At 45.8% G+C, this 25,290-nt stretch overlaps 1 protein-coding gene across 1 annotated transcript; it reads left to right on the top strand.

Annotated features, from left to right (window-relative positions):
- The first annotated feature begins 306 nt into the window (after positions 1 to 306).
- On the top strand, positions 307 to 11,438 carry LOC121139794 (protein FAM104A-like). The gene is made up of 3 exons (XM_040743793.1): positions 307 to 448; positions 754 to 850; positions 10,809 to 11,438. The coding sequence occupies exons 1-3, from the start codon at positions 435 to 437 to the stop codon at positions 11,037 to 11,039; spliced, it is 342 nt and encodes a 113-aa protein (XP_040599727.1). The 5' UTR covers positions 307 to 434; the 3' UTR covers positions 11,040 to 11,438.
- The last annotated feature ends 13,852 nt before the right edge of the window (positions 11,439 to 25,290 follow it).

Consider the following 25,290-nt stretch of genomic DNA (forward strand, 5'->3'; position numbering starts at 1 on the left):
ATATGACTAGAAAAAATTAGCAATTATCTTTAATTAAATAGCTGATGCAAAAATATCCCTATAATAACATATGAAGAATATTCAAGAATGCTACCATCAAGTATGACAAACTAATTATTTGTGTAAAGAGGGCATTGGAGGAAGACATAAGGGAATGAAGCTTTAAAGTACATTGTAGACACTGTTTCAGGGAAGCAATCAGTCAGAGTGTCATGGTAGCAGTCAAGGGAACTAGCTACCGTGACATAATAATTGTTGTTATAGCAACAGGAATGATCTCACAGTACACGAGTAGTATCTGTTTGTAGCCACTAGAGAAAAGGACAGAAGAGCAGCTACAGCAGAGAAGCTCTACGTACATTGAAAGGTGCCCTGTGGCAGGGCCTAGAATTCTATACTATAATCTGGAGCGAGTATATAACTGGGTGACAAGAATGGGCCTGGCCAGGTAGAGTTTTAATGTTTGTCCATTAATTTCTTCATGTATTTGGTCCCAAACAGTGGTTCAAATGAATATTCTGGCTTGGCGATCTTGAACTTGGCCTTGGGTAAGCATGGAAGTTCTGCTGGACATGTGTCCTCCACTGCATAGTGCCATCTGCCTGCCAAGTGTGTGAACCCAGCAGTTCTGACTGGTTCATTCCTAGACAAGGCTGCAGATTTGGGTATTCACACAGGGCTGAAAGTTAAACCCCCAAAAGTCAATTGCTGAATGATGACAGATTTTCCTCTCCCTTTGAAAACTATTTTCAGGAAGAGGCCACGAGAGGACAAGGAAGACAATCATGATGCTCCTCATTCAAAGAGGAATAAGAAGGACCAGGCCTTCCAGGACTCTCGCGCTGTAGAGGTAAGAACCACAGTCACACAGCTTCACCGTTTGACTCATTGCTACTCTGTGGCATTCTTTTCCTTCTCCAGGATGGCAAGAAAACCTTCCTAGATGCCCTCATGAAAGTCTCCTCCTTGGCTGCAATAGTTTTGAGACAGCAGGATTTTAGGTGTTGTCTTAAGCATGGATTTACCACACAACACAATGCAACACAACACAACACAACACAACACAGACAGGGCCAACAGAGAGGCTTTCCTGAGCACAGTCAGGAGGAATGGGCTTCCAGGAATTCCCCCACCTTGCAAAGGGGGGAAAATGGAACCCACCCTTCTATGGTTAGAACAGAAATAAACTTGAGGAATGGAGATGCATGCCACTAGCTGCAAAGATCTTGCTTTCTCCCAGAAAAACCTGAAAGCAAAGTGGAGGTTGTGTGAAGAGATTTGGGAAAGCTTTAGCGATGCTTGCACTGAGGAGCTGACATTTCAACTTCAAGAGTCTTAACAACCAGGAAGTGGGTAAAGCAGCATGGTTTGAAAGGAAGAATAACTCAGTGAGGAGGGGGCACTGTAAAGATTTGCTGGACAAGGCTCACCAGGTAATGAGGAAGTATGGTTCACTTTGACTTACCTCGAGAAAGAGATACAGGGCTTATCCACATGTGCCAATCCTCTAGGACACAAGCACAGGTAGGTTTGAGATAAAATGTGCATAGATCTCCCCGATTCAAGCAAAGAGTGTTCTTGACCCATAGAATTCTCTCTTGCATGTGGTCACCAAAATATTAACATTGGCCTGTGTTTCCAAAGTTAGCATCTTTAGACCTTCCCATGTAAATCTGCTCTCTGGATCACAGGTATGAGATATGGTAGTGCAAACATAAAGACTGAAAGCCTCTGTACCTGTCTGTCTTCCTCATAAAGAACAAGGGCTTCACAGTGTTTTCCTGATGACTGGGTAAAGCAGGAAATGAAGAGTGCAAGGAGAGCATGAGGATTACTGGTACAGATCCCAGACTTCACTCTGCTTTTGATCACACGGAACCACTGCTCAAGCTCCAAGGAAAGCAGCAGGAATACAAATGAGAAACATACACTAAGGGCCTCACACCTATTTAGGGTAGACAACTGTGCATTCTTGATTTTCCCCACCTGTTGGGACTATAGCTCTTTGTGACAGCACTGTTTGAAGCAGGGTAAGTTAGGCTGTCTGCTGGAATGTTAGGCAACCTGTTATATTTCTTTCCACTGTTACCAGTTTTTGGTCTGTGCTGCTTAGTTTAATGGTCAGCTTGGCAGGACATGGAACCACCTGAGATGAGAATCTCTTTTTAATACTCTTTTTTATTCTTTGGCATTTCATGCATGGATACACTATTCTTTGTTCATCTTCACCTGTAATCTCTCCCTGCAACTCTATCCTGGACACCCCCAACAAATATCTGTCTCAATTTCATATCCTCCTTTTGATTGCATAAATATGTACCTATTTAACCCACTGTGTCCAGCTAGTTCTTCTCAAGTGCACAGAGTCCTGGGGTCATCCACTGATGACCAGGATCCATCTCCCCAGAGAGAAGTGGCTCTTCCTTCTCCGGCAGCCATCAACCATGCTAGATGTTCAGCCACAACAGCACCTCCAAGGAGCTTATCCTGGCTTTAGTGTGTCAGGTCTTGTGAAGGTAACCACAACTACCATGTGTTCACATGTGCAACAGCCATACCATATCCAAGGGACAGTATGTCATAGTGCTCCTCCCTATAATCTGGCTTTTATGTTCTTTCTGCCTCCTCACCTATAATATTTCCTGAGCTTAAAGACAGGGGCAAGTGGATGTAGATATCCTGTCTGTGGCTTAGCACTCATAGTTGCTTAGTGTCCACCTGTAGAATAGTGTCTGTACAATGACCACTACTCATTGTAACTACAAGTTCCTCTAACCAGTGTGGAAAGCAGTTCAGACTTATGCATGCAAACATGAATGTATGGAAGGAAGTTTAAGAACACGATCATTTAGCAGAACTAAAGTAAGTCCTCCCTCTGAATTTCCAAGGAACTATGACCTCAACTTTATTATTTGGTCACCTCTGGGGATGTCCGGTCAATATGGAAGTAAGCCGTGTGCAATGCTGAGACTTTTATTTAATGATCTATGGCTTTTGGGAATAACATTTAGCACTATCTTTGTATAAAATAGCATCTATTGGGCCTGAAGACATGGTTCAGTTGTTTAGAATACTGTCTTCTCTTCTAGGAGACCTGGGTTCAAGTCCCTGCACCACATCACCTGTCTGTAATTCAAGTTCTAGGGCATCAGATACCTTCACACAAATATACATGCAGGCAAAACACCAGTGCACAGAGGAAAAATGGATCATTAAAAAATAGCACGTATGACCTCGTTTTCCATCTAGTGCATTTGCATAAAGCTTCTTCACACATCCTTAGTTTTCTTTGCATGTCCACATCCTCACTTCTTGTGTCCACTCCTTTCTCCTATTCTCACCTGAACTTGTCTCCCCCAGCATGCCCCTCGCGTTCTTTCCTATCCCATGGCTTCCACCACCTTTTACTATGCATTTTACTTGGGGTCTAAGGTCATCTGTTCTCATGTGGCTTCTTTCTGCACACTTCCCTTTGGTTGATCCTTCCCACAATCCCTCCTTTTCCCACTCTCACCAGTCCACAAACTGCTTGAATCTTTCTGACACCAGGATTTCTGCTCTCAAATTTTTTTTTACCAGTATTCTTCTATTTCCAGTTCTTTCATGTAAACTTCCCACAATCCTATGGCCTATGTCTAGTTTCTTGATTTCCATGTGGATTCTAGGATGAATACACAATACAAAATTGGAAGCTACGACCCACACAGGAGTAAAAAGATGTGGTGTTTGTCCTTTGGGGGTGGGGTGACCTTACTCAGTATAATTTTTTTTCTAGTTCAATTCGTTGACTTTCAAATAGTCTTACTAAGGAATTACTGAAATCATGTTGGGATATGTCTGTGGGAGTCATCTTGATTGTTAGTGAATATGGAAAGACCCAGCCCATTGTAGGTGGTGCCATTCCCTGGGCAAAGCGTCCAGAATGCATAAGAGAAAAGGAAAGGCAAGTATAAGCAAATGATCAAGCAAGCAAGGATCCCTGTGCTTATTCTCTCTCTGATCCTGACTGTAGGTGAGATACTGCTCTTAAATTCCTTCTCCAGCAATGAGGAATGAAAACCTGGATCTAGAAGCCAATGATATCATTTCAACCCTGAGTTGATTTGGTCAAGGTGTTTTCACACAGCAACAGAGATGAAATTAGCAGGGGGCGATTTACATCCCTCTGGATTTCTCTGTATGATCTGGAAGGCAGAACTTCGTGAGAGAGACATTAGAGGGTTCTGAGTCTGTTATTGAGAAAAAGAGATGTCATTAGTCGTGTTGTCAAAGCCTAAGCATTTATATCTTTGAAGATACATTCCTTGAACCTGTGTACTTGGGCAGGGGAGCTCTGCCAAAGATGGCCCAATAGCTTGTAGACATTTTAAGATTCCTTGTCCATGGATCGATCATGCCAGATTATGGCAAGCACTCTCATGTAGAATTTCAAGTTAGAATCTGAGTTGTTGATTGAAGATAAACAAGTCCACATGTTTCCTACAGGTAAGGATTTCCAAGTCATTTTTGTTGCATTCACTTCTTTCCCACAGATGAGGTGATATGCTTTGCAGTTTACTTGGAATTTTGCAGTTGCAAAACTGCCTGATACTCAAGGTCTGTCCCAGTTTTACCTCCTGGTCTTCTGGAAGCCTGAATTAAGGCCGCTACCCACACACAGAATTCCACAAATGGTGCTATTCATTCCCTTGCTCCTTTGCAAAGCGGCAGTAATTCAACACCCTGCTTCCTTGGATGCTCTCTGACTCAAGAGAGTGTGCACTGTTTGGGTGGGATCAGCAAAGGTGGGGCTGCCATTGACAATGTGAGGCGCCTTTGGCAGTTCATAGTCTGGGGACTTCAGTGGGTTTGGTTGGGCTGTTCAGTGTCAGTAAACATGTAATTCTGAGTTGCAGTGGGTATTAAGGATGAATTTTCTTCCACTGTTAGGGTTGAACAAGTGTCTCTGAGGTATACAGGAATGGGATGGGACAGAAAGCTAGAATTGAAGATATAAAAATCTTGAATTTACTTGTTGTCACCTTAGGAAGCAGTATCTAGTTCTATGTCATGAATAAACGTCAATTGCCATTCAGTTTCAGCAATGATATTCTGTATGAACAATCCTCCTTATCGCTTCTATATCCATTTTCCCAGCATTTGTATCATTAGCCAATTGAGGCTGTTTCCACCTACTGTGAACCCTGGAGACCTGCCTTATTTCCAGGTACTGTCTTCCTTCTCACCTTTGATTCTAATCTGCTGCTCTCATTCCCACGACCTTCTGTTTCACAGTTCTTATCTGCAGCTGCTCACTGCACCTTACTTTCTACAGCTGCCCCATATTTGCCACAGCATACACTGGAGGACTCAATCTTAGAACCTGCTAACCTCAAACACGGGAATGTTTAAATTGCCAGGTGTTGTCTGCAGTGGTTAGTGTGTTCTTGTGTGTGTGTTCAGTGCTCCAGCGACTCTTTCCTCCTTCAGTCTCTGGGGATCACTAGAGTTACTTTGTGTTTCTGCCAGCATCACCAAGACCTGCAGGGACTGTTTCTGGTTTCTTTGTAAAACTGTGTAGGAGGCCTCTGTGCTCTTTGTCCTCCTTTCCCTTTCATTCATTAGAGTATCTGTCTGGTTGGCTCAGTAGAATTCTCAGCATGACATCCAAGGTCTCCAAGTGTTCTTGCCTTGTCTACTCTTGCAAGTTCTATGGCTGGAGAACTTCATTAGGGACACAAACGGTCTTCTGATCAGCATCTGTCTGCCCCTCCAAATCTTCCTCACTCTTCTTCAGCTCATGTTCTCCCCAATTGTCACACTCTGTTAACATTCCTTCCATCCTGCACTGCCTGGTACAAGTGGATTTCATTTTTTCTTTGATCATTTATTGTATTATTTAAGGTTATGTTAGAGTTGTATCATTTTGCCCTTCCCTTTGCCCCTTTCACATACCCTCCTTATTTCTCTCTATCAATTTTTGGCATCTTTTCTCTTTAATTGAGGTTACACACACACACACACACACATACACACACACACACACGCATGCACAGAGAGAGAGATTAAAAAGTACAACCTAACCTATTCAGCATCTATAATACTACGTTTATGCATGTCTTCTTTATTGAGCATTTGGTATGGATAACCAATTGGCTTTTCCTTTTCTCTCACTATCAATATCCCTTAGTTGGCCTTAGGGTTTGTTTTAGTTTTGTAGCATTGAAGTGTCCTGGGCATCCCCTGTCCACTTTGCAATATCTGTTGTGGTTGTTCTTCTGTTCATGCTTAGGCCGTCATGGTGGAGGGACTTTATGGGTGTAGCTCCTGACATTTCTAGGAGATACAGTCTCACAGCAAACTCCATGATCTCTGCTTCTAACAAACTTTCTCTCCCCTCTTCCACTATGTTCATTGTGTCCACTGTGACTGGGCTCCACCATGCTGCACTTTTGTTAGTTGTGCTGTTCTTGAATGGTCTCTGTCTGTTAAAAGAAGTTTCCATGATGATGCATGGGGACTGCACTTTTCTGTAAGTATAAGGATAATATTTGGAATGTAGTTAGGGATTATGTTGTCTTGGTAAAGTGGCAGTTACTGGTTCTCCAGATTCCATTACTGTATCTACCCCTGGGTAGTTGTTTAGGTTTCCTGTACCAGGTCTGACTTCCTTTTTCTTGAGTGGGCCTGAGGCTGAATAAGGATCTGTAAGTCACCACTAATGTATGTATATTTAGTGTTTTCTTACCATGCTAGGCATTGCAATAGCATGTGCTCACCTAGCATTCTTTCACATTGCAGCCCAGGTAAGGAAGGCTCCCAGCCACTGAGAAGAAAGTTCCAGATTAGATTCTGTGTCTTGTCCTCAAACACAACTGTGGCAATTCTCAGGAAGCCATGAAACTTCTTGGGCTCTGTGTTAAACATGCAGATTTTACTAAGGCCTTGAACAAAGCATAACAGTGATTTGCACATGGGCCTAGGCCACATCATCATTGTTTAGCATTCTTGGAATTTTTAAATGGTAATGGCTTCCTCCCCAGATCCATGTTAATGATGCTTTTATTTTATGGAATGCATGGATCTGCAAGGACATGACCAACATAAGTGCTAAACTGTGTTGGAAGTGCAGGGATATCAGAGTGGGCTTTGTGTGACTGGAGAGATGGCTCAGCAGTTGCTGATAGTAGCTTGTCTTTCAGAGGACCTGGACATCCATATTGAGGGGGTTCCATCCACCTGTAATTCCAGTTAGAGAGCATGCATCTCCATATTCTGACCTGCATAGACACCTAAGTATTCACCGTGCACACAGCATATACTCAGGAACACAGAAATCAATAAATCTTTTTTGTTTGTTCATTAGGAACTCAGTCTGCACACCAGAGACCTGACTCCCTCTGACTCCCATGAGCAGTTTAAAAGGCATGTACCAACACCAACATGGCCAATAAACATCCTTTTTTTCTAAAGCATTGGGCTTCCTGATTGAGTGGGCATTGTGAACAAATGATTATGGAGGCAGTCAGAACATGCTAAGAAGCATTCACTTGTCAATAAAATTTTGGACAGTCTTGGAACATTTCAGGTCTTGTATGTTCTGGGAAAAGAACTTGTTGTCTATGAAACTCAGGTGTAGGAACATGGAAATATTTCTGTTACCAAGAGCAGTTTTGCCTGCCAAAGAACAGTCTGATCAAGCAGTAAAAAAATTCCAATTGGCCCTGTATTATAAACAACTCCAATTCAAGAATTTCTCTTCAAGGTCATTCTCACAGCAAGAGTGTTACAAAGTACAGGCTTTGTAACGGGGAAGACTGTTGATAGGGTGAATGGCCTTGAGGATGGAGAGAACACTGCTGTGGGATGGGGAGGTAGACTGTCCTTACCACTTTGTAGGACACTGAGCCCTCTCCCTAAGATTTCTTTTCCAGCATTACAGTTCATTAACCTCGTTTTGATGTCAGAAGGAACTGAGTCTCATAATCTATTTTCATTGGCATAATGATAGTATCTGTGATTCAGTTAAAGCAGGAATCTCGGTTTTCTGTATACATCATTTGTAGATGAGATGGAAAGAGAAGATATCCAGTTGCAAGCTGAACAAGTATGTGGTGGTTTGAGTAAGAATGGCCCCAATAGACTCATATATTGAAATGCTTGATCCTCAGTAGCTAATCCTGTTTTGGAAGGATTAGGTGGTATGGCCTTGTTGGAGGAGGTATGGGCTTTGAAGTTTCAAATGCTCACATCATGCTTTTCCCCGTTAGTGTCTCTCTCCCCTCTGTATGTGTGTGTGTGTGTGTGTGTGTGTGTCTTCCTCTTATTTCTGTCCCAAGTTATCAGCTTTCAGCATCTGTTGCAGCAGCATGCCTGCCTTCCTGCTGCCTTGGTGGTCATAGACTCTAACTACATTCTGAAACTTAGGTCTCCAGTAGGTTTTCCATGGGCTGCCTTGCTCATGGTGTCTTCACAACAGTAGAATGTAACTATAACTAATACAGCAGGAGTGTTTTCCGACCAATGATCAGTGTTGACATTCATTAACTACACCTCAAAGTTTTCAAACAACTTGGGAAATACAGACATCCCATAAGAAATCACAGACATCGATGTATATCTGCAAAACAAGACTATGTCATCCTCGTCACCAGAAATGGGCCTGAAGGCTCTATTTGATTAGTAAGTGTAGTATAGTTTACATTAGGTGATTTTACTTCATCCTTTCTTTTTTCATTCTTTCTTTCCTTTTCCCTGCTTGCCTGGCTGGCTGCCTGTCAGGCTGTCTGTCTCACTGTTTGTGCAGGTTCTCAAAACACAGCAGGTCTGGCCTGGAACTCAGTATGTAATCCTGCAGGGCCTCCAGATCCTCCTACCTTAGCCTTCCAAGTGCTGGTATTACAGGTTTGTGCTAATATACCCTGCCAGTCACTTCCTTTATAAAAATTGGTTAGTGATTTCTAGTTGTTAATACTTAAGATGCTGAAGGTGTACAACCTGTCAATGAACATTATTGTAATGAGGTGAACTATAGAGACTGGTCCATCTACTGTCTTCTTCACAATGACTCTGAAGAATTCCTTTGCGGGCTGTGAGAATTCCTGTAATTTCTCCTAAGCAAAGGGTCTCAGGAGACTCAAGTTAACATTAACCTGGCTATGTTGACAAAGATGATCATAACCTTGACATTGTGATCCTGCAACCTCCATCTGCCTCTACAGGAGTGCTTCTTAGCACCTGCAGTACTGAGCTGGGTTTCAAGCCAGGACTTCCTGTGTGCTAGGGAGCTCTCTACCAATGTCACCATATACTCAGCCCCTTAATGTACTATATGTCCTCTTCACATTATGCTGACATCTTCATGACACAAGAGTGTAAACCAAATCTGCTTCCATTTGTGATAGTTCCCTTACTTGCCACTTTGTAGAGAATATAATCCAGCAAAAAAGGAAAATGCCACACCAAACCAAAAACAAAAAAAAAGAAAGAAAGAAATCTCCCTAAGGGAACCAAAGAATGTACTGGGTGTTTTTTATCCAATGTGACAGGTTACCTGGATTTTGAGTGTTTATAAGCAAACCATATAGTAAAAGTGTTACATAGAGATGTTTACACTGCAGACCTTAGGTATAGTTTGTCTGATTTCCTCTGATATCACTTTCACAAACGTAGTGTTACATCCAAGTGATACCTATTAGACAGTTGGCTTCTGTGTCTCTCAAAGACAGCCTATGAATGCATGAATCTTGGTGCATAAATACTGTCATTTGATACTTCAGATGATGTAGTGAGCTGAGGAGTTAAACATGACCTGAGAATGATGACATGTCTTGATTTCTGTCATCATTGCAGTTCCTACCTGGAAAAAATGGCCTTATAAGACATGCAATACCAATATTGTTCAACATTTCTGTTCACATAAGTGTCATTGTGATCACCTCCTCCTCCTTTGATAGTCTCAAGATTTTAGGCAAGCAGTTCTGGAGTGTGTGTACAAGTGTGTGTTCTGTACCCAAAGAGATGGAAGTCAAAGTCCCATGAGTTTGAGGAAAGCACTCTACCACTGAATTTCACCCCTAGCTACAGAATCTCAGAATATAGCTCTTTGGGTGTATAATATAATATCACTACATATCATCATCAATATTACAGAGTGAAGTTATTCCCAGGACAGACAATATTAAGAGCAAACTCACCATATACAAACTAAACTAACCCCACAAATAGGAGACCAGGGGTGTTAGTCATCAGAAATGCAGTTGTCATTGAAATATATCAAAAGTACTTCAAGATGAGTGGAGCCTTGAATTGCTGTATGTTCACTCTAGGTCATAGGTGTGGAAAGACCCCCTTATTTGTATTTATGCACATGTGGACATATATGTAAATGGAGCTTTCCCCATCATTTCTTTGTCACGTTGGGACATGGACCTACATTCCAACTTACTTATTTTGATCCTAATACTGATCACATTCTGCAGCATTGATTTCTGCTTTCTCCTGGAGGTTTGGAGCTTACTTTCCTGCTGCAGATAATTGAAAAACATGGTGCCAGCAGGGCCAGAGGATATTTGGAAGGATTTGGAGTGAGAAAACCTATGTTTGTACTCTTTGGGCCCATCACACATCTCCTTCCTGGTCTGTCAAATGGGTGCTATTAACGCAGCTAGAGTGATAGTGCTGCTGTGATGAGGAACTGAGCTACCCAATGACTGCACTTTATGGACAATACAGGCTTTTGTAGAGTGTGATGCCAGTATTTTTAAAGCTGAACAGGAAATGATGACACTATCATAATAGCTATCCTCCTTCTGTCTTTCTCCTTCCAGTCATCAAGCAGTGGTAATTCAAGGAGCCACAGCAGCACCAGTAACACCAATACAGAACGTATGTCAGACAACTGCTTAAACCAGAATGTGCCTGAACGTAACTACAATGTCCCTGAGTTTTCTCAGAAGTATACAGTGTACGAAAATCAAGGGTCTTACTCCCATATTAACCAGATATTGAAGGAGGCTCATTTCTACAGCCTACAGCAGAGAGGACAACCTCCAATATGATGACCTGGATACTCCTCATCATTTGTTTATAAAAAGTAATGGCATCCATACAAAGAAGTCTTGGCTTTTGCATGTAATTTCAGTAAGAGGTCAATGGGCGTTTGTACTCTTTCGCTTGTTTGCTCCACCACTCGAATTCCAAGGTTCATTCATGATACTTTGATGTTTTCTGTCAAGTCTGGTGTCCAATTCATGTTAAGTAGTAACAGGAGGAATTCTCCTGATACTGAACAGCTTATATGTCCAATTTGGGTTGGGTTCTAGGTCACTCTTTTAGAGTCTCCATGTTAAATGTGGTTTTAAAATGTGACTCCTTTTTCTGAAAGGCTAAGTGGCCTGGGAAAGTGTGTGGTTTCATTAAAGCATTAAAGGAAAAAACCATCAACAAACAAGCCAACACCAAACCTGTGATGATCATTGAGGAGGAAGGAGAATGTGACTTGTTTTCATTCTGAAATGAATGGCATGGTTGCTCCTCACAAGGGAGATGCTTCACAGAAATCTCTCTCTACCTATGATGGGGACAATGTGAACCCATGCAGTTGTTAAAGTGAAGCCTGTGTCTGGTAACTGCACTCTTTGCATTCCAAGGGAGAAGCCTTCCTCCTTTAATGTCTCAGCGTGTGCCCTTCAGACCTGTGGAATGCACTGGCAGTTCTGTCCGTGAAGTGCATAGCAATGCTGTGGTTAAGTGTAAAGTCTAGATATGAACAGCTTATGTGTTGTTCTTTACAGTTCCATTTTTTATGCCTAATGGTGATAAAGTCTAAGCTACTGGACGACATAGCTGACTTCTGAGGTGTTGTAAAGCTGGGTGGGAAGGCTGTTTATTGTATAACAAGCCTTTCACGGGGAAGAGGGCATCACATAGCATCAAAACAATACAGTTCTTTGGGGCAGGGTGGGCCAGTGAATCAGAGCCTACCAAGCCTGTGGCACACCCCAGTAATAGTAAACATATCAGCACAAGTAATGTGAATCATGGTAAGTGAAGGGAGACCCCATTAGATGTAACAGGCAATGCCATTTAGTGATGGTTATGTTTCAGTTGTTAGTCATATGGAGCAGTCAACCCAATGTCACTTCATTAATGCCTGTACTTTCTCAGTGATCAGGGTGGTGACCAAGGAACCACAAGGCAGCAGACCATCTGCCCTGGAGCTGTGAGGGCTACCACTTGCTTTTAACCTTTAACAGAAAGAGCCTTGATAAGTTTGCTAACAAGCTCCCTCTATAAAGGGAACTACATGCCATGCAAAGGACATTTTTTTCTTTTATCATTTTTTATTTTAATTTTAAATAGCTTGTTTTACATGTCAATCCCAGTTCCCTCTCCCTCCCCTCCTCCCGCACTCCCCTCCCCCCCCCAGCCTCCCACCCTATTGCCAAATCCTTCCACATAGGGGATATCTAGAGTCTGTCATTTCACTCTGGGTAGGCTCCAGGCACTCCCCTAAGAGTCCAGGCTGAGAGAACATCCCTCTTTGTGCTATGGGCACACGATGACTGTTTGTATTCCAGGGATAGACACTGATCCACAGCCCAGGGCCCCATAGGTTGTCCAGGCCTTCTCGCTGACACTCACATTTGGGGGGTCCAGATCAGTCCCATGCTGGCCTCCCCACTGTCGGTCTGGGGTTCAACAGCTCTCCCCTGTTCAGATCAGCTGTCTCTGCTGGTTTTGCCAGCCCATTCTTTGCCAATTTGCTCATCACTCCTCTCTCTGTCACTGGGTCCTTGGGTTCAGTTCAGTGCTTAATTGTGTGTTTGCCTCTGCTTCCATTAATCACTGGATGAAGGCTCCCGGATGGTTATAGACATCAAGTTCATTATCAGGAATGGGCATTCGAGGTGGTCTCTCCACTATTGCTTAGCTTGCCAATTGGTGTTATCCCTTTAGATCACTAGAGGTCACTCTGGTGCCTGATCTGTCTTCTAACCTATGATTCCCTCTTCCCCCTATCCTACCCCCACCCACTCAACTTCCTGTTCCCCATGATCTACTCTCTCTTCCTCTTCTCCCCTCTCTTCTTCCCAGCTCCCACTCCCCCCTACCCCTTGCCGTGTTCCCCATCCATTCAGAGGATCTTGTCTCAATCCTCTTCTCTTGGGTACTATGCATACATGCATATCTTTTAGGTTCTTTCCTGTTTCCCAGACTCTCAGTAGAAGTGCAGACTGGCACTATCCTGATCCATGTCTAAAATCCATATATGAGTGAGTACATACCATGTTTATCTTTTTACGACTGGGTTACCTCACTCAGGATGGTTTCTTCCAGTGCTATCCATTTACCTGTGAATTTCAAGATTCCATTGTTTTTTTCTGCTGAGTAATACTCCATTGTGTAAATGTACCACATTTTCTCTATCCACTCTTCAGTTGAGGGGCATCTAGGTTGCTTCCAGGTTCTGGCTATTACAAATAATGCTGCTATGAACATAGTGGAGCAGATGCCCTTGTTGTATGAATTTGCCTCATTTGGATATATGCCTAAGAGTGGAATTGCTGGGTCTTGTGGTAGATTAATTCCCATTTTCCTGAGGAATCTCCATACTGATTTTCAAAGAGGCTGTACGAGTTGGCACTCCCACCAGCAGTGGAGTAGAGTTCCCCTCTCTCCACATCCTCTCCAGCATAAATTTTCTTCGGTGTTTTTGATTTTAGCCCTTCTGACAGGAGTAAGATGGTATCTCAGAGTTGTTTTGATTTACATTTCCCTGATGGCTAAGGATATTGAGCACTTTCTTAAGTGTCTCTTGGCCATTTTAGCTTCCTCTATTGAGAATTCTCTATTTAGTTCTGTACCCCACCTTTTAATTGGATCCTTTGGTGTTTTGGAGACTTGTTTCTTGAGTTCTTTGTAAATTTTGGAGATTAGCCCTCTGTCAGATGTAGGGTTAGTGAATATCTTTTCCCATTCTGTGGACTGCCTTTTTGTCTTGTTGACTGTGTCACAAAGGACATTTTTTATTTAAATTAAAACCAATCTTATTTTCCATACCAATCCTAGTACCCTCTCCCTCGGATCCTTCCATGCTCCCTACAAACCCCTTATCCCACCCCACATCCACTCCTCAGTGAGAGTGAAGCCTTCCATGGGGAATCATCAAAGTCTGTCACATTATTTGGGTCAGGACCTAGGCCCTCCTCCATGTATCTAGGCTGAGAGAGTATCCCTCCATAGGGAATGGGCTCCTAAAGTGTGTGCACTAGAGATAAATACTGGTTCCATAGCTAGAGGCCCGTAGATTGCCCAGGCCTCCCAACTGACACCCACATTCAGGGGGCCTGCTTCTCTCTTATGCTGGCTCCCCAGCTGTCAGACTGGGGCCCATGAGCTCCCTCTTGTTCAGGTCAGCTGTTTCTGTGGGTTTCCCCAGAATGGTCTTGACACCTTTGCTCATCACTCCTCCCTCTCTACAACTGAATTCTAGGAGTTTGGCTCAGAAGCACACAGATTATTTTGCAAAAAATCCTAGATCTCTTTACTATACAGTTAAGAGGGAGGCAGACTCATTTAACTTTGGATTGCCAGTAAACCACAGGAGACTCAGTCAAGACAGAACTTGACTATTCAAGGTCCAAAGATTAATAATATTTCTAAGAGTACTATAATAGACATAAACAACCCAAAACCTAGAGCACCCAAACACTTCTGGCATTTTATTTCTAGTTGTGATAAGAAGGAAAGAGGAGCCCACATGCTGCTTCTAAGTCTACTAACAGGACCACTGATGAGTGTAAGTCAAAGCACAGACTCTCCAACCAAGATAAAGGACACAGGATAGGAAAGATTAACACTGTTTCTTGGAGTATTTTGTCCCAACACTCTCCCAAACCCTCTACCAAACACCCTAACAAATGCGTAGGATACAACAGAATGGAGGGAACACAACGTCAGTGTTTCAAATGCACACAACAGTCAGCACAGACTACATGAAAACCACCAAGTTAACCAAGAGATGTTGACAAGTCCCAGTACACCAAGAAAATATAACTATCTGTTTGAACAGAAGACAAAAACAGAAAAGATGCTGAGTAAGGCTAGAGAGGGTAGTGCTGAAGATATGTGAACAGGAGATATCATCTGGTCAGGCAGTTGAAGAAGTCTGAAATGTTCCTGGTTTTGTCCTGGCTGAGCTCAGAATTTCCAGCAGTACTTCAATTTAAGCATCTATCAGTGTCTTCTCGATATCCCTTAAAGCCTCAAACTCAGCAAGAGTGGAGACCCTAAGTCTTTGTATGCCCCAATCTTAGCGCAGTTCCTAGTCTCCTGATGAAGTAGTATTGTAGGATATGCAGTTTGGATATTTTCTAGAATGGACCCCTCCCTCAAAGTCAGCTATGAATTCCACCCCAGTTTCCTAGTGACACTAATAAAGGAAACATCACAACTACCCCTGTTTAGGATTTAAAATTCCATATTAAGGGTGGAGATACCACAGCATTTTTGAACCCCTTAAAGGAAACCCACTTAGCCATGAATGAAATCTGAGGTCTAGGGTGTCCTGGGTGAAGGCATGGCCTTCTGATCTGATCCAAAGACAATAATATGATATCCTAATGGCCCTTCTCATGAGATTTAATTTATCAGGCAGAAGAGATTTTTCAATGGTTGAGACTGCTTCCTTCTTTTCCAGAGGACCCGATTGTTTCCTACCATTCAAACAGGGAGGCTAACAACTGCCTGTAACTCCACTTCCAGGGATCTGAAAACCATTTGTGACCTCTGCAGGTACCCGGATTCACATGCCAACTGCCACATTCTGGCCTCTCAGGCACTTGCATTTGCAAGCCCAATACCAATCTGGACCCTGCAGGCACTTGCACTACCATGAGGAAAGCCCAGCTGGCCTCTACATGCAGCAGCCCTCACATGCCCACTACCTACATAGCCTGTACTCACACGCCTATCACACACATCTGGCTCCTGCAGGTGCCAGCAGTGCTCACATGCCAACCCCAGCTCTGGCCATTGCAGGTGTTTGCACTCACATTCCTACTCCTTCTTATTTGATTTTTCCAGGCACTTAAACTCACATGCAGACTTCTCTCCTCTCTACTCTGCAGGCACCTCCACTCACAAGACTACTGCCTGCTCTGTCTCTGCAGGCACCTACACTCACGTACTCACTGCCCCACTCTGTCCTGTGCAGGAGCCTGCACTCACATGCCCACGGCCCCCCTGATCTCTGCAGCAACAGAACTCACATGCACACTGCCTCCTTCTAGCATTCCAGGTACCAGATTCACTTGTCTACTGCATGCCTGGCCTCTGCTGAAAGCTATACTAACATGGCAACTACCCCCCTCTGGCCTCTGGAGCAACTATAAACACAAATCCACTGTCTCAACCTGTCCTTCAAAAGGCACCTGCATTCACATGCCTAATGCATGCCTGTACCCTGTTTTCACATGCAGCCTCCTGGATAACCTCTGTATACACTTGCAGTCACAAAGCCACACCAAGTCTTTGGCCATATCAGGTATTTGCCATCACATTCCCACTCTTACATGATTTTTCCAGGCACCGGAACTCACATGCAAACCTTCCTCCTCTATACTCTGCAGCCACCTTCACACCCATGACCTGTGGCCCACTCTGGCCCATGTAGGAACCTACACTCACTTGCCTCCTGCCCCTATGCCTATGCATGCACATGTAATCACATACCAGCTGTCTCCTCTGGCTCATGGAGGCTGGAGCACTCACATGCCCACTGTCCAAATTGGATATTAGAAGGAACTTGCACTCGCATGCCCACTGCCCCATTCTGGCCTCTGCAGTCACCTAAATTCACATGCCCGCTGCCGACCTGGCTTCTGCAGGTACCTGCAGTCAGATGGCCACTAACAATGTTTGTCCTCTGAAGGTATCTGTACTCACATGCCCACTGTTCCTCTGAGCTCTGCAGGAAACTGCACTCAAATGCCCATTGGCCCCCAGCCTTTGCATTCTATTTTTTTTTAATTTGACAGCATTTCTCTATGTAGACCTGGCTGTCCTGGAACATGCTCTGTAGAACAAGCTGGCCTTGAACACAGAGATCCACCTGCCTCTGCTCTCCAAGAGGTGGTACTAAAGGCATGCATGCCATCACCTGCCTCTGTTTTTTGCAAGCAAGTACACACATGTAACAACTGCTGCCTTTGCCTCTGCAGGTACCTGCACTCATATGCCCACCAACCCATTCAGGCCTGTGCAGGCAACAGCAGTCACCTGCCCATTGCCCTACTCTGGCCTCAACATGCAAGTGAGTTTGTAAGTCCACCGTCATCCCCAGCCTCTGCTGGCATCTGCACTCTTATGCGCATTGCCCCAAAATGCCATCATCAGGTACCTGCAAACACATGTCCACTGTGTCTCTCTGGCCTGCATGGGCTCCTGCACTCACACGCCCACTGCTAACTTGGGTCCTGCAGGCCCCTGCACCACCATGAGTGAAGTCTACCTGATCTCACATGTCCACTGTCACCCAGTCTCTGCTAGCACCTGCACTCATATGCACATTGTGTCTATACGCCATCAGCAGGTACCTGCAAACACATGTCTACTGCACCTCTCTGCCCTTTGTAGGCACCTACACTCATATGGCAACTGTCACCCTCTGGCTTCTTCAAAAACCTGTAATCACATGACCAGAGCCCATTTTTGCCCATTGCGAACACCTGAACCCACATGCCAGATGTCCAACTAGCCTCCATAGCACCTGCACTCAATGTCAGCTGTCCCTACTTGCCTCTGTAGGTCTCTCACTCACATGCCCACTTTCTCATAGGGCTTCTGAAGGCAACCACGCTCACATGCCCTCCAACCCCTTCTAGTCTCTGCAGGTACCTGCACTCACACGCCTGGTGCTCCCTTCTGGTCTCAATATGCACCTGAACTCACATGCCCACTGCCATCCCTGGCCTGTGCTGGCAGCTGCTGCCATATGACTTTGTGCCAATATGGTCTCAGCAGTTACCCTCAAACACATGCGCACTGCGCCTCTCTGTCTTCTGCAGGCACTTGTACTCACATGCCAAATGCCAAGCTGGTCTCTACAGGCACCTTCCCTCATGACCACTGGCCCACCCATAGCATCTGTAGGCATCTACACTCCCATGCCCTCTTCCTCATTGTGCTTTTCCAGGTACCCGCTTCATATGCACACCGCTGCCCTTTGCCCTCTATAGGCACCTGTTACTCACAAACCCACGGACCCTTTCTGTCCTCTGCAAGCACCCGAATCACATGCCATCCACGCATTGTGACCTGTACAGGCACCTGTACTCACAAGCCTTTTCAACCTATTTTTTTCTGAGCCAAGGTTTCACTCCAGCTTGCATCTGCTCTCATGGCCTCTAGAGCAATTGTACTCACATGCTTGCCAACTCTTTCTGTCCTGTAGGCACCCGCACTCACATACAAATGCTTCCTTGGTCTCTGCAGGCACCTGTGCTCACATACACTTTGCCCCACTATCCTCAGAAGGCACCTTAGCTCACATTCCGAATGTCACCACTGGCCTTTGCCAGCACCTGCAGGCACATGCCTGCAGCCACCTGGTCTCTGCAGGCACCTGCACTCACACGCACAGGGCTTCCCTGTCCTCAGAGTGCACCTTCCCTCATATTTGTAAATACCCCATCTGGCCTTTGGATGTGCCTGCAGTCAAATGCCCACTGCCTACCTGGCCTCTGAAGGCACCAGCGCTCATATGACCACTTCCTGCCCTGCTCTCCGCACACACCTATGCTCACACACCTACTGCCCCACTTTGACTCTACAGGTCCATGCACTCATGCCCACTGTCCCCCTCTGGCCTCTCCAGGCCCCTGCACTCACACGCCCATTGCTCCACTCTGGCCCACAAAGGCCCCTGCATTTACATGCCCACTACCCCCTTCTAGCCTCTACAAGTATCTTGACTCACATGTGCGTTGTCTCCTTCTATTCTCTGCAGTCACCAACACTCACATGCTACCGCCTCCCTTGTCTCTGCAGGCACATGCTTTCCCATGCCCACTCTCTGCCTGGCCTCTCCAGGCACCTGCACTCACATGCTTACTGCCCCATCTTTCTTTTGCAGGCGTAGGCATTTGCATGCCCATTGTCGACTTCTATCATCTCCCAAATGCCCCCTTGTCTTGGGCAGATCATGCATTCATATGCCCACTGCCTCCTCTGGCCTCTGCAAGCAGGAGTGTGGCACAAATTCTAAATGGGCTTAATAATAAAAACTCGGAGTCAGATATTGGGTGTGGGGGTTGAAAGATCAGAGAAACAAATCAGTCAGCCACTAGCTCTTACCTCAGACCCAAGGGGTGATCCTGTCCTCTGACTGTATCCTCAGACTCTTCAGATTGACTGCCTCAGACTAACTGCTACTCAGACTGCCCAGAGCTCCTGTCTGCTCCCACTTTATAGCCCTCTCTCTACCCAGCCATATGGCTTTCTGTCTCCACCTCCTTGGTGCTGGGATTAAAGGTGTGTCACTCCAAGTGCTGAGATCACCTTTGTGTGAGTTCTGTTTCTTTTCTAGACTGGATCAATTTTGTGTAGCCCAGAGTGTCCTTGAACTGACAGAGATCCCTCTGCCTCTGTCTCCTGAGTCCTGGGATTAAAGGTGTGTACCATCACTGCTTGTCCTCTAGTTGCTAGCTCTGCACTCTGATCTTCAGGCAAGATTTATTTCACTAAAACACAAACAAAGTATCACTACACAGGAGCACACACATGTGTACGACCCCCTTTTGTTCTCTGCAGGCACCTGCACTCACATGCCCACTGCCTGCCTGGCCTCTGCAGGAGTCTACAGTCGCATGTCCACTACCCCCTCTGGCCTTGGTGCCTACCTGCACTCACATGACCACTGCCCCGTGACTTCTGCAGAATAACATTCCAATGCACACCACCTGCTTCCAGCCTTTCCAGGATTCTGAATTCACTTGGCCACTCCCTGCCTGGCCTCTGCAGGAACCTATAGGAGCATGTCCACTTACCCTTTCTGGCCTCTGCAGGCATATGCACTCATCATACCCACTTCCCCAATGACCTCCAAAGACCAATGCCCCCACATGGCTATTGCACCACACTGGAATCTGCATTCACTTACATTCACATAACCACTGCCCCACTCTGCCCTATGCTGGTACCTACCCATATATAACACTGTGTCCCTCTGGCTTCTGCAAGCATATGCACTCACAAGAGCTCTGCCACCATCTGGCTTCTGCAGGCATCTGAATGCACATACCCACTGCCAGTCTGTCTTCTGTAGGAACATGCAGTCACATGCCCACTGCCAGCCTGTGTTCTATAGGAACATGCAGTCACATGCCCACTGCCAGCCTGTCTTCTGTAGGAACATGCACTCACATGTCCACTGCCAGACTCTCTTCTGTAGGAACATGCACTCACATGTCCACTGCCCCATGCCATTTGGCCCTCACTTGCATTCACACGCCCCTGGCTCCGTAACCTCTGGAGCAACTGCACTCACATGCTACGCCCTGGCTGGCTTCTTCAGGCCACAGCACTCGAATGCAAGCTGCCACCCCCTGGCCTCTGCAAGCACCTGGAGTCATAAGACCAGTACTCCTTTCTGAACCTTTCACATGCCTAGGGCTCCCTTCTATTCTCTCCAGGTACCTGCATCACAAGACCACTGTCCGCATTGCCTCTGGGGCACATGCACTCACATGCCAACCGTTCCACTCTGGCCTCTTTAGATACCCGCATCCCTATGCCCACACGTACACTCTGGCCTTGGTGCCAACCTGCATTCACATGCACCCTGTTCCCTGCTGTAATAGCACTCACATGCGCACAGTCTCCTTCTGGTCTCTGCAGGCACCAGCACTCACATACCCACAGGATCCCTCTGGCCTCCACGCCCCTGCACTCACATGCCGACTGCCCCCTGGTGGCTGCAGAAATGGCACTCCCATGTCCACTTCCTTCTGCAAGCACCTCCAGGCACCTGAATGCACTTGCCCACTGCATGTCAAGCATCTAGAGGAACCTAAAATCACATGCCCACCTCTCCCATCCCTGGCCTCTTCAGACATGCACAATGCACTGACATGCACAATGTCCCCTTTATCCTCTGCGCTCACACGCTCGTTGCCCTGTTATATCCTCTCCAAGTACCTGCACTCACATGCCTACACACCCCATTGCCTTGGTGCCCGTCTGTACTCACATGCCCAGTGAGTGCCCCCTGGCTTCGGAACAATTCCACTCACATTCCCTCTGACACCGTCTGGTCTCTGAATGCACCAGCACTCACATGCTTACTGCCCCCTCTGGCCTCTCCATGTAACTACACTCACATGCCCAATTTTCCCATCTGGCCTCTTCAGGCATGAGCACCCTCAAGTCCACTTCCCCTAGCAATCACATGGTCAGCACCTGCACTGGCCTTTGCATGCACCTACACTCACATACCCGGTGCACTACTATGCACTATACAACTATTTACACTCATATGCCCACCACTCCAACCTCTTGAATTCTTCAGGTAACTACTCATATGCCCTCTGCCACCATCTGGCTTCTGCGTGCACCTAAACTCACATGCCTTATGGCTGCCTGTCCTTAGCAGGAACCTGCACTCACATGTCCACTGCCCTCCATATGCCTTCTGCAGGCATCTCAACTCACTTGTCCTCTGGCCCTCTCTGGTCTGTGTAGTACCTGCACTTCCAAGCCCATTGCCCTCTTGGATCCTCTCCGGGAACCTGCAGACACATGCTCCCTGTCTTTCTGGCCTCTGAGGCTCCTGCCCTCACTGTCACCACCCGGCCTCCACAGGTTCCTGCAGTGCAATGCCCACTGTTCTTTTATTATCCTCTTCAGACATCTGCACCCACATGTCCACTGCTCATTTGGCCTCTGATTGCACCTGCACTCAGACGGCCAATGGCTGCACTGCCCTCTGCATGAATCTACACTCACATTCCCACTGCCCCACTCTGCCCTATGCAGATACCTACCCTCATATGACACTGTCCCCCTGTGGCATCTTCAGGCATCTGTAGTCATCGGCAACCACGTGCCCTCTTGACACCATCTGGATTCTGTATGCACCAGCACTCACATGACTACTGCAGTCACAAGACTACTGCCCCCCTCTGGCCTCTGCAGGCACCTGCAACTACATGCACTCTGACACCATCTGGCTTCTGCAGGCACCAGCACTCACATGCACCCTGTTCCCTGCTGTAATAGCACTCACATGTCCACAGTCTCCTTCTGGTCTCTGCAGGCACCAGCACTCACTTGCCCACTGCCTGCCTGGCCTCTGCAGGAACCTACACTCACATGTCCACTTCTCCCCTCTGGCCTCTGAAGGGCCCTGAACTCACAGGGATTCAGCCCGCACTGGCCTCTGCATGCACCTAGACTTATGCACCCACTGGCCATGCTGCCCTGTGCAGGTACCTACTCATATGCTACTGCCCCCTCTGGAATCTGCGGGATCTGCACTCATAAACACTCTGTCACCTTCTGGCTTCTGCAGGCCCCACTGCCTCCTTCTTGACTCTGTAGGAACATGCAGTCACATACCCACTGTTCCACTTACCCTTTTCTGGTGCCTGAACTCATTCCCATTGTCCCCCTGGGGCCTCTGCAGGCACCTGCACCCACGTTCTCAATGCCTTTCTCTGGCCGCTGCAGGCACCTGTACTTACATACCCACCACCTCCATCCAGTTTTTGCTGTCTTAGGTAGGGTTTCTATTGCAACAAGACACCCTGACCATGGAAACGCTTACAAAGGAAAACATTTCATGGTGGTGACTCACTTACACTTCAGAGATTTAGTCCATTATCGTCATGCATGCAGACAGACATGGTGCTGGAGAAGGAGCTGAGAGGGAGTCTGCATCTTGATCCACAGGCAGCTGAAGAAAAGACTGCCATACTGGGTGTGCCTTGTGCATATATGAGACCTCAAAGCCCACCTTCACAGAGGCATGCTTCCTCTAACAAGGCCACACCTCCTAATAGTGCCACTCCCTGTGGGCCAAGCACTCAAACACACGAGTCTGTGGTGGTCATTCCTATTCAAACCATCACACATGCCCACTGCCAGGAACCTCACTGTAGGAACCTCACTCAACTGACCACCACTCTCCTCTATTATCATCTGCAGCCATCTGCACTCACATGCCCAGTACTTGCCTAGCCTTTTCAAGCTCCTACACTCACATGGCCACTGTCCACCTCTGGTCTATGTGCACACCTGCACTCACATGCCCCCTGATCCTCTAGCTGCAGTTGTTGCATGCCTAATTCCCCACTGGCCTGAGCAGGTGCCTGAACTCAAATACCCAATGTGAATCCCCCACACACACCTCTGCAGGCAGCTGAAGTCACTTGCCCACCACTGCCTTCCTGCTTCTGCAGGTACCTGCACTTACCTTCCCACAGACTTCCTCTGGCCTCTGCATGCCCCTACATTTACACACTCACCCCTCATATATACATAGTTAAAAATAAAATAAAATCTTGTTTTTAAATGCATAATATATATATATATATATATATATATATATATATATAGAGAGAGAGAGAGAGAGAGAGAGAGAGAGAGAGAGAGAGCGCACCACCCTGTGAGGGTGCCCTCAGAAACCAGAAGAGTACATCTGGTATTCTAGAGCTGGAGTACAAGTGGCATGAGCTGTCCAACTTGGAGTTTTGTAAACTGAGCTTGTGTCCTCTGGGAAGAGCAGAAAGTGCTCCTAAGTACTGACTTATCTCTGTAGCCCCATCTACAATACAGAATTCATCAACAACAAAAAAAACAATACAGAATTAATTCATATAATCTGGTTAACACCTGTCCAGGAGGTCACTCCTCCTCTGGAAAGCTGATATACTTGAAGATATAATAAGGAGCTAAGAGAGGTAACAGTCTAGCTCTTTGGGGAGACAATGTACTTTACATTTCCAGAAGCCTCTTCACCAGTGAGCTGCCTTACAGCGCTTCCACCATGCAACACTAAGCAAGCCTGGTTTTCTGAGATCTAACTCAAAAAGCGCTGCTTTTCCTTTGTCTGTTTTTTTTTTGTATATCTTTTTTTTGGATACATACCACAAGCCTAACACTGCTTTGCCTGACATGCTGGGTTTTCTCACTCATTCTCAGGTGCAAGCCCCACCTCCTCCCCTTCCCATGATGCAGTGACTTGCTGATTTCCATTGATGAATATGAAGTCCGTAGACTGCAACTTCCATGGGAACTCATTTTCTTGGATTTTCTTCTGCTATACAGAAGCTTTGCTCTTTATTTCTCTTAGGCCTTCACATAAAATCATGTAATAAAATTCATTTCTAAATGCACCCTAGTATGTATGAATAGAAATTCTTTAAGGAGCCACTGGTGTGAGGATGCTTTTGTGACTGTTTTTACCTGGACCTCGTGAACTTAGTCATGCTCATCTGACATAAGAAAGCCTCCATCAGTGATTTCTGTATCACTAACTTTTTGTACAACAATAGAAGAATAGGATCTTTTTATGAAAAGGAAGAATGAAAGGAAGGAAGGGAGTAAAGGAGGAAGAGAGTGTGGTAGAAGCAGCAAATTTCAGAATGGATTTTTGATGCAGAAATTCCATTATAATGTCACAGGGATTAGCAACTTTGGGAACCACTGAGGATGGAACTGGAAGGGATCTCTAGCAGGCCCGAGCATGGCAAAACTGGCACTAGTAGGTCTTGCCCTTCTCCACACTTCTCTCTCCCTTGCTAAACCATTCCTAAAGCTAGCCACCGAGGTCTATTCCCTTTGACCACTTCCTTATGCCTGACTCAGTCTTGAAACTGAGCACCAAAGGTCCAACTATCAAAACACCAAGGTCCAGTCATCAAAATTCATTTTTTGGCTACCCTAATTAAAATACACAATCAGAATTTACCAGTCCATCCTAGTCCAGAGAAAAACATTTTTCTTCTTAAGATCCAGTGGCAACCCTGCCCCCTTGTCTCTCTGGGTAAATGCATTTCCTTTGTGGTGAGAATTTGGTGTCTGGGTATATTCTGTGCCACCTTCAGACCCCACCTCCAGTCTCTTTGGTAACACTAGAAAGGTAAATTAAGCCTTGCCATTCCTTTACAATACTTTATAAAATGATGGGGGTATCTGGTCTTTTGTTGTCCAGGGCAAAGCTACTTCCTCTGGGTCAAAAGAAGAAAACCCAAGTTCAAGGTCTACCCTTGGATGGAAAACTGACATTATAAACTCCTGGCAAAGATT

This window comes from Mesocricetus auratus, unplaced genomic scaffold (genome assembly GCF_017639785.1).
Source record: "Mesocricetus auratus isolate SY011 unplaced genomic scaffold, BCM_Maur_2.0 Super-Scaffold_100003, whole genome shotgun sequence".
In the NCBI taxonomy this organism is placed as follows: domain Eukaryota; kingdom Metazoa; phylum Chordata; class Mammalia; order Rodentia; family Cricetidae; genus Mesocricetus; species Mesocricetus auratus.